We start from the raw sequence: 18,998 nt of genomic DNA, 5'->3' as shown, positions 1-18,998 counted from the left end.
CTCTAGGGAGAATTACATGAGGAAGGCCTGGTGTTGAGCAGGCCTGCAAGTAGGTTGCAGAGCCGAGGGAGAAGGTAGGAAAAAGCAAGAAGTGAGTTGCAAGGCTGCGCAGGGACTAGGGGATTGCAGGCCTCAAAGGGCAGGCTGCAGAGTTTGGACTGTGTCCTGAGGGCACTGAGGAGTCAAGGGAGATGTGGAGATGGCGGGAGAGGGCAAGGTGACTCTTGCTCCTCCCCAACCTGTCATACCTCACCAACCACCAGTCTCTTTGCTCTCTCTGCTGGCCTTGATTGTTCCTGAAAACGGTCATGCCTGCTCCCACATGAGGGCCTTTGTACTTACTGTTCTCTTTGCCTGAAGAGGTAGGGGTACAAATGGGGTTGGGCTTAATACTGGGGTCAGGGTGAGGATCTGGTTTGAAGTTCACATTTATTTGTTCTGAATAGGTCTCATTATGTGACCTGCTGGGTGACACTAGGGTCATGCTTCAGTGTCCTGGGAAAAGGACAGGACAGATCTCTTGGGAGCATATGTATGGCCTGTGGGGACTGGCCTCCAAACATGGGGTTGTGCAGCATCAAGGCTTTTGCCATTGGTTGGAGGCTTTATGTGCCATTGGGGTAACCGTTAGAGGCCTGGGAGGAGCAGGGGTCAAGGCACTTGGTGGGTGAGGTCAGTGAGAGCCCGGGTGGTGGGAATTATTACCCGGTTTGCAGATGAGGAAACAAACTGAGGCTCAGAGAGGTTGGGGGTTTGGCCCCAACTAGCAATGGACAAAGGCAGGACTCGCACCCACGTCTGCTGGCTCCTAAGTTGGGGGGAATCCCCGGGCAGCAGCTTTTGGTGAGACCAAAACAGAGATGGAGACAGATGGCCTGTGAGGTGGGGCCGGACAGGGTGGCAGAGCTGATGACCTTTGCCAAGACAGACGCCTTGGGACAAAGCCAGGCCTGGGCTGGGGGCCAGTTCCTCCAGCTGCGAAGGGAAACTAGGGGTCCAGAGAAAGAAATCCCCAAGAGAAGCAGGACGTGATAAGGTCGGGTGAGGGTGAGCCTGCCTTCTCGAGTGAGGCCCAGCCCCACGTCCACTGTCCACCTGTGAATAGCACCAGATCGAGTATCTGCCTCCCTCTTCCCCTCCTCCCCTCCTCCCCTCCTCCTCTGCCACCTCCCCCTTCATTACCTGGCCTGGCCTACGCCTCAGTGCACCCACTCAAAGGGCCTAGGCTAATCCCCTGACATCACTGTCTGCCTAGCACAGGCCCCTTCTGGCAGCCCTGGCAGCTCCTGGCCTCGGAGACCCAATTTAGGATCCCCCACCCCAAGGCCCATCTTTCCTTCAACTTCCTCCTTCTTTCAGTTCACAGTTCCGAGGGGACAACCCAGATCTGGTCCCCAGTTGGGGGGCAGGAGTCTAGGATCTGTTCTGGCCTTGCTGTGTGACTCCAGGTAAGTAGCTGTCCCTCTCTGGGCCTCAGGCTCCTTATCTAAATCTCCTCAACCCCCCCCCCCCCCCCCCCCCCCCCCCCCCAGCTAATCACATCAACCTATTTTGGCTTCTTCTTAGCACTTTGTTGCTTCAGGAAATTTTGTTTTTTATCAGTTCACATGTTTGTTGTTGTGAACTCTGGGCTGTGCACCCTGTGAGGTGGGAGTGCGGCCCATCTTACGATTCGCCCTGGTGCCAGCACACAGTAGAGGCTCCATCGATATCTGCTGATTGAATGTATACATGGGTGAATGAGTGAACAGATGTATCTCCTGCCTTTGTAAGAAGGGTATGGGCCTTCTTCCTCCACAAGAGGAAAGAAGGTAGAGCAATATTCCATCCCCCAACAGGATAGAAGCAGGGTAGGGGCCTGCCTGAACACTCTGACCCAGAGGGTGGGCAGGTGCTTAGAACTGAACAGTGCTTCCTTATGGAGAGACTGGGAAAGCTCTGAAGAAGGACCAGAACCCAGCACCTGTCTGCCCATACTCCTCTCTGCCACAAGCCTTCCCTAGCTGGAAAAGGCCTTACGTATATGTCTATGTGTCTGGTATGCGCTGTGTCTGGGCAGAAGACGGCCACTGGCCCAAGATCTTCCAGGACAGCAGAGACTAAAACGTGGCTAGATCTCAGGACTCCTGACCTCCAGCCGCATGTGTGTCTGTGTGCACACACGTGACCATGGTGTGTGTACACCCCATATATGTACATGTCTGCTCCACGCATGTGCCTCTGGTGGGGCCCCTGGGTGTGGCTATGTGTTCACCTGTCTGCATGCATTCGTGAGGACACGTCCGCACTTGTGTGTCTGATTCTCCCTGTGTAACGTGTAGGCCTGGCAGGGTGTGTGTGATTCAGTATACGTGTAGCCATGTCCACTAGAGTGTCAGCTCTCTGAGGGCAGGGGTTTTGTTGGACTTGTTCTGGTCCTATCCTAGCACCTGGAACAGGGAGGGAGCAGCACAGTCGGTGTGAACACGTACTTAAATGAATGAATGTATGCAAGTGTGCTCACACGTCTGGTGTGCACCCGTGTGCCAGCCTGTGTGTAGACGTGCACATGTTCCTATGTCTAAGGGTGTACCTGGGTGTTGGCCATGCTGCTCATATGCCACCACTCCCATCCCTTTTCCAAACTCCTGGGGAGAGGGAGCCAGAGCGGGCAGCGCCCGGTCCCCATGAGGCGGGGCAGGAGGCCGCCTCCTCACCTCCTCACGAGAAACTGGATCCCAGGACGTGAGGAGCAGCAGGGAGCAGGGCGGCCCCTTTGTCCCCCGATAATCCCCTCCCCGCCTTTGACCCCTCCCTCCCAGCAACCAGGGTTTAAGGTCGAGTTTGGGGGTTGTAGGGGACTAGGGTGTCACCTTAGTGTCCCCTTCCCTACTGTCCCTTGCTTCTGGGGCTTCTGCACCTGCGCCCCCAACACACACCCACCCCAGGGTGTGACTCCTTCCCTCCCTCTCGGGCGGTCTCAGGGCTCAGCCCAGGTATAAAGCCACCTGAGGGGCAGGAGGATAGGTGCCCCAGAAGAACCCAGAGACTGGAGAGAGGAAGGAACCAAGGAGGGAGCATGAGCTATCTGCTAGGTGAGTGAGGGGGACAGAGTGCCAGGGCCTAGAGACCAGGAGGGAAGGGGTACTCACTGGCCCTCGGCCCATATGACTCATGCACCTGGCTGTCTGCATGCTAGGAACTGCCAGATCCTTACATGCAGAAGGCTTCATTCATCGATCATTCATTCATTCAAGAAATATTTATTGAGCGCCTATTATGTGCTAGGTAGTTTTCTTAGCACTTGGGGATACAGCAGTGAACAAACAGACAAAAATCTATGATCTCATGGAGATTTCATTCTGCAGACAGACAATAATGTCCTAAGTAAGGAAATTATAATGCCTGTGTGATCGAAGGTGAGTGCTAAGATCCAAGCTTGTTGAATGAATGCATGAATGAATGGGCCTTCACTATCAGTCTTCCCTTAAGTTCTGAATTTAGGGAACTCGGGAATGTAGAAAGGGGAACAAAGGAGGCCATCCTGATTTGCCTCTCCTCTCCATTGCTTCCTGCTGGTGACCTTAGGTAATTCTCCTCCTCTCTCAGCCTCACACTGGGAACAACTGGGCCTGCCCTTTAAGGGGACAATTGGCGGCATTTACTCAAATTTAAAATGAGCACATCCTCCAATCCAGACATTCCCTCTTTGAAAAAGTGCCCAAAGAGCCTGGGATAAGGATGTTTATGGCAGCATTCATTCAACAAATATTTATTAAGCTCTGTGCTAGATGCTGGGGAACCAGCAGTGAATGAACCAGGGGGAGTTTCTCCTTTCCTGGAGCCAACATTCTAGGGGCAGAGACAGTAACAAACAAGTAGACAAATAAAGAGAAATAGCAAATCTCTGAAGACTATAAATCGGGGAGAGGGAAGGGGCTTTTGATATGCAGTCAGGACAGCTCATCTGAATTGAGGCCTGAAGAACAAGAAGGAGCCAGCCTTGGAAAGGTTTGGGGGTGGTCCTGCAGGGCCCAGCAAGGGCAAAGGCCTGAGGAGGAATGCTTAGAGAAGATAGGAGGCCAATACAGAGGGGCTAGCCCTTGTAGACCACTGGGGGCTTTGGCTTACACACTTTCACAGTGTGAGGTGGGAGCAGAGGGAGTGTTCAGGCAGAGGAGGGATTTAGCTGGACTGAGGAGTTGGAAGCGGGGGGGTGGGGGGGGGGGGGGGGGGGGTGGAGCAAGGGTGAAAGCAGAGACCAGGGGTGAGGCTGCGGTAACAGTCCAGGTGAGAAGTGCTGGTGGCCGGGACTCAGGTGGTAGCAATAGGAGGGGCGAAGTAGGTAGATGCTGGATCCATCTTTTCAAGTTTTAAAACTTTTTATTGAAAATAACAAATATAAAAGTGTACAACTCATTAAGCATACAGCTCAATGAATTTTCACAAAGTGATCATATCCTTGTCATGAGCACTCAGATCAAGAAACACAGACCTGCACTGGCTACCTTTTAAGGACAGAGCCGATAGGATTTACTGTGGGGGTGAATGTGGAGAGCAAGAGAGAATGACGCATCAAAGAGAGGACCCCACATTCTGACCTGAGCAACTGGAAGAAGGGAAGCAGCTTTGCCCGAGAGGGGGAAGACTGGGGGAGGAGGGTAGAAGGGGAATCGAGAGTTGAGTATTAGACATTTTGAGTTGAGAATCTTATTAATATCCAAGGGAAAATGTCAAGCAGGAAGTTGAATACACAGGTCTGAAGTTCAGGGGAATGTTCTGGGCTGGAAATAATCTACTTACAGGGTGATTCTGTCCTGACTTGGATACACAAGATTGTTGCAGGCCACAAAGTCTGTGGCCACTTGAAGAGTTGTTACAAAGAGTGAATGAACTGGGGCGCCAGGGTGCCTCAGTTGGTTAAGTGTCTGACTCCTGGTTTCAGCTCAGGTCATGATCTCACGGTTTGTGAGTTCAAGCCCCACATCAGGCTCTGCACTGACAGGGTGGAGCCTGCTTGGGTTCTCACTCCCTCTCTCTCTCTCTGCCCCTCCTCTGCTCTCTCTCTCTCTCAAAATAAATAAATAAAAAAAACATTTTTAAAAAATGAATGAACCAGCAGGCAGGCTCAGGAATTTGATCTGACCTCCGATTTTCTCTGACAGCCCCCCTCTGCCTGTTGACCCTACTGCTGCTACCGTACCTCAGTCTGGGGGCTCCCATCTCGCCAGCTGAGCCCATCAGTCAAGCCTACAGCCTGGCCCTCTACATGCAGAAGAATACATCAACACTGCTGCAGACTTACGTGAGTGACACTGGGCACAAGCAGGGGATGTGCGGAGAGGGAAAGTGCCCTCCTTGCTCAACTCTAAGTAGGAGAAGCAGAACAAGGCCAGGAGAAGGCTCTCCCATGAGTCTGAGGGCACAGGAGCTCTGTCAACTAGAGACTCACTCAAACGCTGTCACTGATAGCTGGTGACCTTGGGCTGTCATTCCTTCTCTCTCTCTCTCTCTCTCTCTCTCTCTCTTTGTGGGTCTCAGCTTCCTCATCTGCAAAATGGAATTTGTGATCCTGCTTTTGCTGACCTTTCAGGACTGTTACAAGAGTCAAAGACAGCACATACAGAGAAAGACTTTACAGGGTCATAATTATTTCTACAATCACCTGGCGCTATGTGCTTACTTGAGCCATGTGCCCGGGCTGGGCACTCTGCCCATTATCTTGCTGACTCTTCAAACACTTCTGAGAGATAGAATCATAATCCACTTTACAGATAAGGAAACTGAGTTTTAGAGAGGGTGAATAATTTGCCTAAGGTCACACAGCTAATCACTGGCAGTGCCAATCCTCCTGCACCACCCCCACACTGTCTAGAAGTTCAAACTAGCAGCGGCCCGCTAGCTGAATCTGCCCTACAGATGTTTTCTGTTTGGCCCATGAAATACTTGTTCAAATTTTGAACATGACTGCCTGTCTAAAACAGGCACAGGGACCCTCCTGGCCCCTCCTCACCCCATCTTGGTTCTGCCTTCTTCCTCCAGTTATACAATCCATCTGGCTCCTGGAGGCCCTAGGATTTGTGACTCCTCCCCTGTGCTATATTCCAGGCCCACGTCAAGTTTACTAAACCTAGTTTCTCGTGCCATAGCTGCCATCATTCCCTGGGTGGCTTTGGGCACCGTGAGCCTCAGTTTCTTCACCTAAAATAGTGATGGAGGTCTAGGTGGGCTACCAATTTGGGGATTTATCAGTGCGCACTAAGATTTTGTGGGTCTAGGTTTATGGAGGCAAGAACTTTAATGGAGAAGGCACTCAACTAAATTTAATGTTAACAATTATTTATTAATGATTATAATAAAACTAATAAGCATAAACAACTAAATGCTATAAATAAAAAAGATACATATAGGGGCGCCTGGGTGGCTCAGTCGGTTGAGCGTCCGACTTCGGCTCAGGTCACGGTCTCGCGGTCCGTGAGTTCGAGCCCCGCGTCGGGCTCTGGGCTGATGGCTCAGAGCCTGGAGCCTGCTTCCGATTCTGTCTCCCTCTCTCTCTGCCCCTCCCCCATTCGTGCTTTGTCTCTCTCTCTCTCTCAAAAATAAATAAACGTTAAAAAAAAATTAAAAAAAAAAAGATACATGTAGACTATACGTGGTCAATAATATATTTAGACTGAAAATAGTATAATAAATAACACAATCATAGTGTCATGATGTCATGATATTAATGTAATATAGTGGCCTATCATGCCCTTATTGTATGCCAAGTGCTGTGCTAAGTGCTTTATATATACTACTTCTTATCATTTTCACGCATGGGAATTACTGAAGCTGTGAATCAAAGTTGTACAATTTATACATGAACCTGGAACCTAACAGAGCCCAGGCTCTGTGCTAGGACATCCCACTAACTCCTCCCCCTGGGAAGATGTCAGTCTTATGGAAGGCAGATGTGAAGTCAGCACCACTTCCGTCCCCGCATTCCTATCTGTCTCTGTTTCTCATGCAGCTCCAGTACCAGGGCAGCCCCTTTAGCGACCCTGGTTTCTCAGCCCCTGAGCTTCAGCTCAGCAGCCTGCCTCCTGCCGCTGTCTCCTTCAAGACCTGGCATGCCCTGGATGATGGGGAGCGGCTGGGCCATGCCCAGGGGGCCTTCCTGGCCTTGACCCAGCACCTCCAGCTCGTAGGGGATGACCAGAGAGACCTGAACCCTGGCAGTCCTATCCTGCTGGCTCAGCTCGGCGCCGCAAGACTCAGGGCCCAAGGCCTGTTGGGCAACATGGCTGCAATCATGACTGCTCTGGGCCTGCCCATCCCCCCGGAAGAGGACACTCTCGGTGTTGTTGCCTTTGGGGCTTCAGCCTTTGAGAGGAAATGTCGAGGCTATGTAGTGACCCGGGAATATGGCCACTGGACAGACCGAGCTGTGAGGGACTTAGCTCTGCTCAAGGCCAAATACCCTGGATAGACGAGGCAGGACTTCCTGCCAGAGGCTGCAACACTTCTTTCCCAATGGACTCTTTCCTGCCTTGCTTCTTCACTAAAGGAGACACATCTTGTCTAGCAGACAGGGCTTGTTTATTTGGGAATATTTCCTAGGAACCAGGCCTCAAGTCCCTGTTGCCTGGGTCTTTCCTGCCTAGGTCCTATGACCTCCCTTCCAGATCTGGGTGGGACTCTATGGGTATCATTTTGTGGATTCTTTCAATCCAGTGGTCCTGGTTGCCCCCATCTTGGGTGGAAAGAATGCCAGGGCTCTCCCTGAGACCTTCCTTTTCCTGTAATTTTGAGGAGGTCCAGGGGCTGCCTTTTTGTTTCTACCTCATTTTCTGTATGAAGCTATGGGCTTTCTGAGCAGATAGGTCTCCTCTTCTTGCTGGAGTTCATTGCCTCCCCTAGTCTACTTCCCTGACTATAGCCACTGTTCCAACTTTCTTCCCAATCAATGGAAGTCCAAATGAAAAAGTACTCATATAGATGTTTCCAGCTCAGGACACATCTACTTCCTGTTCTAGAGTGATGGACAATATCCCTGGCCTGGGGGCATTTGTTAATCTCCTATTTATACTGTGGCTTTTGGGTATGTCTGGGGGACCAGATTGTGCCCCAAGGATCCTCTTCTCCCCAAAGGTGTCTCCCCATTTTCGGCAACTGTATATACTGGTAACTTTAGTGTTCTTTTTTATTTTTAAACATTTTATTTACAAAAAATTAATTTATTCTCAGGAATAAAACTGTTTTAAGGTGTTGATTTTTTTTCTCTCCATAGATTTGGCTTGGTGGGGGGAGGTATGGGGAGAGGGCAGAGGAGGTGAAGGAGGGAAAGGACATCAAACGGAGAAGCAAGGAGGGGGAGTGACGCACTGTGGGAAGGTGGCTGAAATTTGTCTGGAGTAGCCCTCCCACCAGGGCTGGCAGCCAGGTCCCTGGCCAGGAAAGGACAGAGAGAGGCAGTGAAAGAAACAGAGTTGATGAGGTGTCCCCTCCTTGAGATGAGGCGGAGAGGTACACCTGCTCACATGGGGCCAAAGGGAGACAAGAGATGGAGAAAAGGGAAAACAAAGAGACCCCCCCAGAGACAGGTGAAGGGGGAGACCAAGAGAGACGGAGGCAGGCCCAAGCAATGGAAAAGAGGGGGGAAAGCAAGAAAATGATGGACATGGGACGTCACAGACACAAGGAGGTCCGATAAAGAGACACGGAGCGCTTACAAAGCACAGAGAGGTGGCAGAGACAAGAGAGACGCAGACAGTCCGCCCTTATTAGGCACCGACAGAGACGGACTAGGAGGGGGTGACAGCAAGCTGCAGCCCCGCGCTCAGGCCGGGCCACTGGGCACCAGCTGGCCCAGGTCGCCCTCGGTTCGGCTCACCCACTCGCGGTAGAGGCCACACACGCGGAGCCCCAGAACCTTGGCAGGGAAGACGCCTGCGCCGGTGGCGGCGGCGGCGGCGGCGGCAGCGGCGGCGGCGGGCTCGGGCCAGGGCCCGCGAGTCTCGGTGCCCAGCGCGGCCAGCACGGCCTCCACCGCGGCGCCCAGGGCCCGGGCCTGGCGCGCCGCGTCCTCCAGGCGCCGCAGCAAGCGCGGCGCACGCGGGTTCAGCTCCGCCTGGTGGCGCCGCACCACTTCGAGCAGCGGTGGCAGCGCGGTCAGCGCCGCCGCGTCCAGCCGCAGCCGCTCGGGCGCGGGCAGGCCCGCGTGGCCCGGTGCAGGGGCGCTCAGGCCGGCTACTGGCAGCCGCGGGGGCGAGAAGCCGGGCAGCCCGAAGGGGTCTCCCTGGTGCTGCACCTGCGGAGACACGGCAGTCAGGGGGGCCCCGCCCTTCCCCGAGAGGCGCCGCGACAGAATTCCTCCACTCTCCACTCCTCCCGCTCTCTGGGGCCTTAGTTTCCCCACCTCGCAAATGACACATTCCTTCCAACACAACTGTTGTGTTTGATACGACAACCCGCCCCCCCCCCCCCAAAAGTGGGCTTTACACCAGTGCCTTTGTTTCCTCATCTCTAAAATGGATAACAGTATCCACTTCATAGGGTATTTCCGAGCATGGTAAAATGCTTCCAGCAGATCCTGGCCCACTGGAAGGGCACAATAAATGTTAGCTCTTTTATTAATGCCATCTTTCAGACCGGGGCGCAAATCCAGTCTCTGCCACTTGCTAGCAATGCAGTTTCATGCAATACCATTTCCCTTCCCTGAGTCTTACTCTTCTCATCTGTAAAATGCGGGATCAGCTCCCTGTCCTGTCTTTCTACTAAGGATTTCCTGAGAATCACACAGAGACTGCTGAAAACCATCTGTTTCTCTCTCCCCTCATCCTCCACTATCTCTGCACCTGCAGGGGGCTCATTTGTTCATACAAATGAACAAATGAAAGATAAAAGAGATTTGTAATTTGCAAACATGCTACAACTGTACCATTTATCCTTTGCTGACATCTTGTCTCTGGTTCAGGCACTGTTTGCTGCTTTAAACACACTATTTCCTAATCTTTCCAATAATGGATGTGATGATTATGATGATGCTGTTTTTATAAATGAGGATATTGAGGCTGCTGAGGTAAATTGACTTGCCCCAGGTCATCTATCTAGGAAAGGACAGAGCTGGATTTTGAACCAATGTTCACAGAATTACAAAGCTAGTTCTCTCTCTTATTCCACTTTCATAATTGTTACATCATTCTTTTTTCATGTTACCATTACTGTCCAAAGTCACAGCAAGTTAGCAGACCTACAGTCTTTCTGATTCAAAGCTATACCCTCCTTCCACTACACCAGAGTAATTGGTGGAAATACCCTCCTTCCTTGGGTAGCGCCCTATGCCTAACCAAAGATGGTGGCAGATCCCCCCTCCTCTGTAAAAGTCCCTTCTTGGACTGGAATTTTTGCCCCATGTTGAAACCCCTTCTTGGACTCTCTGTATAGCACAGGTAGATGAGTTTACAACTCATCTTGTTAAACTGCCTCCTTTAATAGCTGGGGAGACCAAGGCCCATGGTGGTAAGGTGACAAGATCACAGAGAGCCTAGAACCTAGGTTTCCTGACTCACTCACTCAATTCTCTTTACTCTCTCTGCCTCTGTCTTAATGCAGTGTGGTAGGGGAGCCTCCAAGCTGGGGCAGACACAGGGGCATTTGGGGCACAGAGAGGGGCCAGTTCCCCAATTTGCCAGCATGGCAAATTGTGTCCCATTTTTCTGCAGCTGGGAAATGAGGGTGGAAAAATGGGTGGTCAGGAACCTCTGTGATCTGTACTTCCCCACTCCTCAGGCCTCTGGCACCCCCATCCCCATTCCCACTCACATATTCCTGGAGCAGCTGCTCAGCATATTTGGTGAGGAGGCGGGCAAAGCTGTGTGTCTGACGGATCTTGGCCTCCAAGTGGGGAAGGAGTGAGACTGAGGAGTCAGCCTGTGGGTCTTCTGGTGGGAAAAAGGGGGAGGGATGAGGGCAGCCCAAACCCCTACGCCTTGACCACTTCTTGCAGGCTGGCTCTTCCTTCCTGAATCCACAAGCTCTGCTCTGAATTCTCCAACTTTTAAGCTGGGCAGGCTATGTCCCATTCCCACCAATGGTAAATGAGGCACCAGACATTCGCCAAACAGTTGTCCTACCTGAAATGTATTCTCTGATGCCAAATCATTGTTGAAATCCTATTAAAGCCAAATTCAAATATTGCCTCCTCAGTGCAGCCTCTGGATTCACCCCTCCCTTAAATTAACTTTTTCCTTTTATTTTAGGCCATTTACTCATACTTCCAAGGTAGTTTTTTTAATGGCTCCTTTATTTGTGTTAATCTGCCTCAGTCTGGGAGCCCTTTGAGGATAGGTTTCACATACCTCGGTACCTCAGTGATGGTGAAGTTTAACATCATTGAAGCACAGAATTTCAAGTCGGAATGCTCCTTTAAGCCCATTCTACAGACTGGGAGACTGAAGTCCCATTTCCTCCCCAAAGGACCTTCTGTGCAAAAAGCTAGAAACCCGCATCATCCACGACTAGCCTTTCCTAGCGTAAACTAGAGGGTGGAGCCCCGGAAGCATGACTACATTTCCCGAGCTGCACAGCGCGCCTACCAAGGCATGCTGGGGAATGTAGTCCTGGCCCGGCAACTACCGCCCCGCCCCCCACCCCAAGTCTGAATTTCCCACCGCCTGTCCCTATCCTTAACAACCTCGACTTTCATCTCCTGTTGTCACTCACTGGTTCCTGTGGTCCAAAGAAACTTCCTTCCCTAACTCTATCTTTCCCTCTGGCCCCCAACTCCGATTCTTTCCCAATACTCAGAGGATCCAGGCGTCCAAACCCAGCTCCCAGTCCTCTCTCCCAGGGTGTACTCGAACCCGTGATCTAGAAACCCTGAGCCCAAGTCCCTGTGAAGGCACAGCCCAGGCCTCCGCTAAACTCCGGCTCTTGTCCCTTCCCACAGCTCACTCACAGCTCACCCGCTCGTTACCTGACACCGGGGCCCTGCTCTCCCCAGTTCAGGCCGCTCCCATCCCGGACCCGGGTGGCTGGGACCCTGACCCCAGCTTCCAGCCCTTCAGACCCCTGCTCCCCACGGACACTCGACTTCCGGCCCTTCAGCCCCTTACCCAGACTTCCCTCCCTCCGGCTCATGCTGGCCCCTGGCTGATCCCGGTTGCCTCCACGCCCCCCTTCCGAAGGGGGGAGAAGGGGAAGGGGTAGGGGCGTGGCCCGGGCTCAGCCAATCAGGGCTCAGACCCCAAACAATCTCCCCCCCCCCCCCGCCCCTCCCGCCCCAGGCAGGATTCCTTGGCTCTGAGCTCAGCTCCCTACTTGCGCAGCCCAGTCAGGAAAGGGGCCTGAGAAGGGTTAGCAGGTTGTCTGCGTGGTGGGTTTAAGACCTTGAGGCTGGGTGTGCCGGGGCCCGGAGACAGCCCTGGTCCCGCGGGGAGGAGGAGGCTCAGGCTCTGACCCGGTGCAAGACTTAGGGCCGGAGCTTCTTTTCCGAGAAAGCTGATGGGGGGATGGGGGATGGGGGTGGGGGGTGGGGAGGGATAGGAAAGGGTGGAGCTGGCAGGACAGGAATGTGCTGGTCCTACCTCCTGTTTGGGGGAAGGGAGGGGAAACCGCGATGAGGGCCCTCAGGCTTGGGCCACACCTGCCCAGACAAATACCTTCTGGTCTTAGATATTTTCTGTGTCTCTCTCATTATCTCTCTCTCTCTCTCTCTCTCTCCCCCCCCCCTCTCATTATCACACCTACTAGGAGTGTAACAGATACACCGCCTCACTTCACCTTACCAGGCCCAGTAAGAGAACCCCTCCGACTTACACACATCTACTGCATGTAGACCTTCATTCTCACCCAGGAACAAGGTACGGGGGTCGTACCGACATGTCCACCCCACTCACCTGATGCAGATAAACGATGAAAGGTCTGTACACACTTACACCCATAAATTGTTCCCAAGTACCTACTTGCCCTGGGCTCCGGGACCCAGGAATGATCGATCCATACTTGGTCTCTGGCCCCCTGAGGAGCTCGGTCTGATGTGGGAGACCAGAGCAGGTAACGGGGTTTGTGAGTGAAGGTTTGTGAGTGACTGGGAAGGAGGCCTGTGTGTCTGTGAGAGTATTGCCAGAAGCAGATAATTGCCAGAATAAAAGAAGGCATTAACGGGCAGAGGCCATAGCAGGTACAATTGAAGCCAACTGTTGGTAGGGGCCACAATCACACACTTATTAGCAGCGAATATTTATTGGGCATTTCCTATGTGCAGGCATTGTTCCAGGAGCTACATTACATACTAACTTACTCTCGTTATAGTTGAGGGAACAGAGAGATAAGTGAGTTGTCTAAGGTCACTGGACAAGCAGAACTGGGATTTTCCCCAAGGCAGTTTGGCTCCAGAAATTTGGTTATAATCACTCTCTTATACCTTAAACCCTCTGGCCAGAGTCCCACCCTTGCAACACACACACATAGCAACCCATGTCATATCTGCTGGCAAACACAGCTTCAAATAAAATCAACCTAAACACACTCATTTTAAGTAAACTTTTAATTGAAGTATAATATGCATAGGGAAAAGTACATTCATCCTAAAGTGTACAGTTCAGTGAATATTCAGAGTAAATATGTTGGGGGGTGGGGACCAACATCAGATTAAGAAACTGAACATGACCAGTCCAAGAGCTCCCTTTGAGCCCCTCAGCCCTAAAGGTGACCACTATCCTGACTTCTCACACCACAAATCAGTTTTGTCTGTTTTGAACTTCATATAAAAGGAGTCATACAGTGTGTGCTGTTGTATTTGATTTCTTTCATGAGACTTGTCCCTATTGTTGGATGTGTAGCAAGACATCACTCTGTGCTGTGTCCACTGTGTGAACAGGCTACAATTCATTTTCCACTTTCCTCTCGATGGGCCGTTTCCAGTTTGAGGACATTATCGACAGTACTATGAACATTCCAGTACACACCTCTTCCTGCTCATACCTGTGTATTTCTGTTGAGTGTTGATGACCTAGGAGTAGAATTGCTGGAACGTGTAAGTTCACCTTCTCTAGAAAACTGCCAGTTTTTCAAAGCGTCTCTACCAGTTTCCACTCCCCCAGAAATGAGAGCTCTGCTTGCTTTACTTCTTTGTCTACACTTGATATGGTCTGTTCTCATTTTAGCCATTCTGGTAGGTGGAGACCTACTCATATTTGCAGCGTCTGGCCGGTAATGGGCAGTCAGTGAAGAGACAGCTGAATGAATGGCTGGAGAAAAACAGTCTGGGAGCGAGAGCCAAGGGAGGCTGGACACATACTCTGCGCACAGCATTCGGGGCCGCCCCCGCGCAGCTCGCCGGGACCGTGACCCCCTCGCGCCCTCTGGCGCCCACGTGGTCTGAACGCACCGCCTCAGCCCAGCTGCGCGCTTCTTGGCGCCGAGCTGTCCCCAACCCTCCCTCTTGGTGGCGGGTAGGGGGCGCTGCGCGTCCGGGCGCCCCGAGGGGGCGGGCCCGGTCGGGGCGGGGCCGGCCGGCTTCCAGGCCTGGGCTCTGGCCGCCCGCGCCGCCCGGCCGCTCCGGGGACGGGCCGGGGCGGGGCGCGGCGCGGCGGCAGGAAGCGGGGCGGGGACTCGCGGAGGCGTTGGGGAGCGAGGGAGGGCGCGGCCAACTCCCGGAGGGACGGCAGGCCGAGAGAGCGGCGCCCGGGTCTGGCGCCGAGCCTGAGCCCGCCGGACGGGAGGCGGCCCAGCCGCGGGCTCGGCCTCGGCCCCAGCCCCGCCAGCATGGCCGGCCGGACCGTGCGGGCCGAGACCCGGAGCCGGGCCAAGGATGACATCAAGAAGGTGATGGCGACCATCGAGAAGGTCCGGAGATGGTGAGCGCTGCCCCGGGGCCAGGGACGGGACCTGGCGGGGCTACTCCTCTCCCAAATGCGTCTACCCTCCCTTCGCCTGCCGTGGCCCCCAGGTGTTAGGTGTACCCCCCAGCTGCGCCCTGGAGCTATAGGGCTCTGTCCCCCTTCTGGCTACACCCTAGGGTCTACAAAGCGTGTTCCCAAGCTGTACCCTCATTTATGCCCCGCCCCCTAAAGCTTTGCCACTCCTCCCTCAAGTATGCCCAGGATCTTCATTGGTGTGGTCCCCGGCTGGGTCATTAGTCTTGCTCTCTTGTATACCCCAGGGGTCTGCAGAGCTATGGCCCCAAGCCACACTCTCTTTCTAGAGGCACCCCCACGTAAGGCCTGGGGTCTGCAGGACTTTCTCCTTCTAACTATGCCCCATTAGCAAAACTGCACCACCCCTACTTCTGCAGGTCTCCCCAGATGTGTTCAGCTCCTGGGGGGCTCTCTCCTCAGAACTCTGACCCAGTCCCCCCACCCTCCCACAGGGAGAAGCGCTGGGTGACTGTGGGCGACACTTCCCTTCGTATCTTCAAGTGGGTGCCAGTGGTGGACCCCCAGGAGGAGGTGAGCAAGCTCTCCCACACCAGGCCCTTCATCTGTGCAACCTCAGGCGAGCCCCTCCCCACCGGGGCCTCCACCTCCAGTCCCGCTCTGAGACCTCAAATGCAGCAGCCAAGACAGATGTTAACAATTATTAGCAACTCCACCCCCTTCTCCTTTTTTCCTGCTTCCCACCCCTGAGTTCAAGACCTAACTCACTGTGCCACACTCTGTCACCTCATGCAGGGTCTTTTGCTTCTCTGTGCCTCAGTTTACTAATTTGTACAGTGGGGGCTTTGCAAGCACTAACTGGAAAGCTGCCACTGACCCTCACCCCTTTAACCCCCAGGAGCGGCGGAGGGCAGGTGGTGGGGCAGAGAGATCTCGAGGCCGGGAGCGACGGGGCAGGGGCGCCAGTCCCCGAGGGGGTGGCCCTCTCATCCTGCTGGATCTCAATGGTATGTAGGGATCGTGGAATTTCAGGGGGAGGTGTGGGCTGTAGATGAGGGAGAGAACTGGGGCCCTCAGGCCCAACCCTCTCGGCTTTTGCTCCCACAGATGAGAACAGTAACCAGAGTTTCCATTCGGAAGGCTCCCTGCAAAAGGGCACTGAGCCCAGCCCTGGGGGCACCCCTCAGCCCAGCCGCCCTGTGTCACCTGCTGGACCACCAGAAGGGGTCCCAGAGGATGCTCAGCCCCCACGTCTGGGCCAAGAAAGAGGTAGGACCAGGTGCCTCCCTAGAGCCCTCTCCTCTGACTCTTGTCCTCTGCAAAGTTGAAGCCACCAGCTTACATCTACCAACACCTACTCCTCTCCTGTGTTACCTTCTCCTGGAAGTCTTCCCTGACTCTCACAGAAAGTCACCATCCTACCTCCAGCGACTGTCTGTCTCATTCCTCTGGCTTCTTTGGGTCTTTAGATAACAATCATCGTCTGAGATTTTCATGTAAATTTTTTTTTACTAATATTTCTCCCCACAACCCCCACCTCATGTCAGCTTCCTGAACCTTGGGTCCACATTGATCTTGTTCATTACTGAATTCTGAGAACAATGTGGGACACATAGAAGGTGCTCAATAAATATTTGTTGAGGACTAAATAATAGCAATATTCCTGAAGGTGGTTAATAAGTGATAATAACAGCCCATACCTATCGAGCTCTGACTGTGTGCCAGATGCCCTTCTGAATGTGTTGTAGGTCACGTAATCCTCATTATAACCCTATGGGGGCTATCACCCCCTCATGTAGATGAGAAGCTGAAACTCAGAGAAGTACCCCAAGCTCACACAGCCAGTGAGCCCATATCTTGGGCATAATTCCTCCTCACCTCCTCTCTCTTCTGCACAATCCCCTGTCTGGTCTGAACCATGTCCCAAATGTGTCTGCCTTCCTAGAAGAGCTCTTACCCCCACCTGGCTCCAGCCTCCTTATGGGTTTCCTCTCCCCCAGTCACCTCTGCACAGCTGCCAGAGCAACTTTTTCTTTCTTTCTTTTTTTTTTTTTTTTAACGTTTATTTATTTTGGGGACAGCGAGAGACAGAGCATGAATGGGGGAGGGGCAGAGAGAGAGGAAGACACAGAATCGGAAGCAGGTTCCAGGCTCTGAGCCGTCAGCCCAGAGCCTGACGCGGGGCTCGAACTCACGGACCGTGAGATCGTGACCTGAGCTGAAGTCGGACGCTTAACCGACTGAGCCACCCAAGCGCCCCCAGAGCAACTTTTTCTAAAGTACAAGTTTGCCAGGCTCATTTTCCTGCCTCAAAGCCTTCAATGGCTCCCTATACCTTTGACTCCTCCACTTGGCACTCTGGGCCCTTCTTCAACTACCCCTGCTGGTCTCATTATTCCTTTCCAAGAATACCATGACTTAGGCTTATGGGCTATGTTTAGGTTGTGCCATGCACTTGTGCACCTTTACTAACATAAAAATAATAACAGGCATTTATTGAGCACCTACTATGTGCCAGATGCTTTACTAAGGGCTTTACCTGTATTATCTCACTTAATCCTCACAACTGTCCATGTGGTGATTACTATCATTCTCCCCACTTTACAGATGGGAAACTGAGGCCCAGAGGAATTAAGTCACTTGCCCAAGGTCAGGATTTGAACCCAGGAGTCCAACATCAGAATCTGTATTCACTAAATATATGTCCTGTTTGCCTAAAATGTGCTCCACTCCCCGTTTGTCTACCTGATGAAATCGTACTCACCTGTCAAGATCCCACTTAAATGTCCTTCCTATGTTCTCTTCCTGGCTTGCAGCCAGGTCCCCAGCTCCCTCCCTGGTGTCCCTCAGCCCTGGTCTGTGCTGTGGCATGGAGCAGCTGCTCAGGGAATATCTGTTAACTTGATGTTCCAGATCCTGGGGGCATAACTGCAGGCAGCACGGATGAACCCCCAATGCTGACCAAGGAGGAACCTGTTCCAGAATTGCTGGAGGCTGAGGTGAGAGAAGCCAAAGGGCTGGACTCCTGGGTCTCTAAGGCAATGGGGGCTCTGGGGCAGCCAAAGGCTTGGGGGCTGCACTGCTGAGGTCCAGGCAGGAAATGTAGACCTCAGACACAGCTCAAGTCTCAGAGGCTGGGTTCTTAGGGCTGAAAAGGAAAGGGTGTTTTAAGACAAAGTCCTGTGGGCTGGATCGGGGCTGATTTAAGACCATTAAAAGCCTGGAAAGATCGTGGTGCTCCTCCAAGTATTTTATTTTATTTTAATCTTAAACTATAAAATTAGCTTAAGAGAGTCCCCCGACAGACTTCTGACTTTTTCCACAAGGACTACCTTGATGCATTTTCCAGAAATATCAAGTATCAGCTTCTTTCCCCCCAAACGATGTTGTTGTTGTTTCCGTGCCCACTTAATCTACTTCCTGGGTCCCTGGCCCTGGGCTAGACTCCTAGGTCCGGGAGGGGAGTGGAGTGGAGGCGCTGGAGAAGGCAGAGGCTAGGAGGCTGTACTCCTGGGTTTGGGTGGAGCTCACGCCTGTCCGCCCTTCCTCTCCAGGCCCCCGAAGCTTACCCCGTCTTTGAGCCAGTGCCACCTGTCCCCGAGGCAGCCCAGGGTGACACAGAGGACTCGGAGGGCGCCCCCCCACTCAAGCGCATCTGCCCAAATGCCCCTGACCCCTGAGAAGCCGGCCTGCCTGTCCTGTCGCCCCAGGGGCCCCTTTGGCTTTTTACAAATAAAGACCCTTTTGTAATTTTGTGTCATGTCATTTCCCCGTCAGGGCTGGGGAGGGTCTTTGGAGACAGTTTTGTCTCATGCTCTGTTTTTCAGATGGAGTCACTGAGGCTCAAAGAGGATCTTCCTATAGTCATACCATGAGTCAGACATGGAATGGGAGCTTGAGCCAGGACGCTTCCTCCCCAAAACTCCCTCCACCCTGCCCTGTCCTCCTTACCTTGGACCCTTCCTGACCTTCAGCCCTCCTCTGGGAATCCCAGGACCCCACTTCTTGTTCAGCTCTCCCTTGGGCCCAGCAATTACCAAAGCCCTGGCCCATGATTCCCATTCATACATAGGAACACAGCCCAGAGGGACTTTGGGGTCTGAAGTGACCCAACACATTCCTTGCCCTCAAGAAGCTACAACTTGTACCTCCGGCCTCTGC

At 53.0% G+C, this 18,998-nt stretch overlaps 3 protein-coding genes across 4 annotated transcripts; 2 read left to right on the top strand and 1 right to left on the bottom strand.

The window, feature by feature from the left end:
* Window positions 1-5,119: 5,119 nt before the first annotated feature.
* On the top strand, window positions 5,120-7,545 carry LOC125928647 (cardiotrophin-2-like; the record flags this gene model as incomplete). Its single annotated transcript, XM_049639375.1, has 2 exons — window positions 5,120-5,284; window positions 6,989-7,545. Coding segments are annotated over 2 exons (624 nt in total), but the record flags the coding sequence as incomplete, so codon positions are not given.
* A 592-nt stretch (window positions 7,546-8,137) lies between these two features.
* On the bottom strand, window positions 8,138-12,159 carry CTF1 (cardiotrophin 1). The gene is made up of 3 exons (XM_049638668.1): window positions 12,075-12,159; window positions 10,783-10,901; window positions 8,138-9,268 (listed from the first exon to the last, which is right to left on the bottom strand). The coding sequence occupies exons 1-3, from the start codon at window positions 12,097-12,099 to the stop codon at window positions 8,798-8,800; spliced, it is 615 nt and encodes a 204-aa protein (XP_049494625.1). The 5' UTR covers window positions 12,100-12,159; the 3' UTR covers window positions 8,138-8,797.
* Window positions 12,160-14,533: 2,374 nt separating this feature from the next.
* BCL7C (BAF chromatin remodeling complex subunit BCL7C) lies at window positions 14,534-18,610 on the top strand. Of its 2 annotated transcripts, XM_049638666.1 has the most exons (7): window positions 14,534-14,819; window positions 15,332-15,410; window positions 15,736-15,844; window positions 15,945-16,106; window positions 17,445-17,486; window positions 17,751-17,836; window positions 18,392-18,610. In XM_049638666.1, the coding sequence occupies exons 1-7, from the start codon at window positions 14,728-14,730 to the stop codon at window positions 18,515-18,517; spliced, it is 696 nt and encodes a 231-aa protein (XP_049494623.1). In that variant the 5' UTR covers window positions 14,534-14,727; the 3' UTR covers window positions 18,518-18,610. The 2 variants fall into 2 exon arrangements, with proteins under 2 accessions (XP_049494623.1, XP_049494624.1); XM_049638667.1 differs by lacking the exon at window positions 17,445-17,486 and having other exon boundaries at window positions 14,555-14,819; window positions 18,392-18,609.
* The last annotated feature ends 388 nt before the right edge of the window (window positions 18,611-18,998 follow it).

This window comes from Panthera uncia, chromosome E3 (genome assembly GCF_023721935.1).
Source record: "Panthera uncia isolate 11264 chromosome E3, Puncia_PCG_1.0, whole genome shotgun sequence".
Lineage (NCBI taxonomy): Eukaryota > Metazoa > Chordata > Mammalia > Carnivora > Felidae > Panthera > Panthera uncia.
Note: the sequence above shows the minus strand (reverse complement) of the source record. Positions and strands in the feature narration are given on the sequence as shown.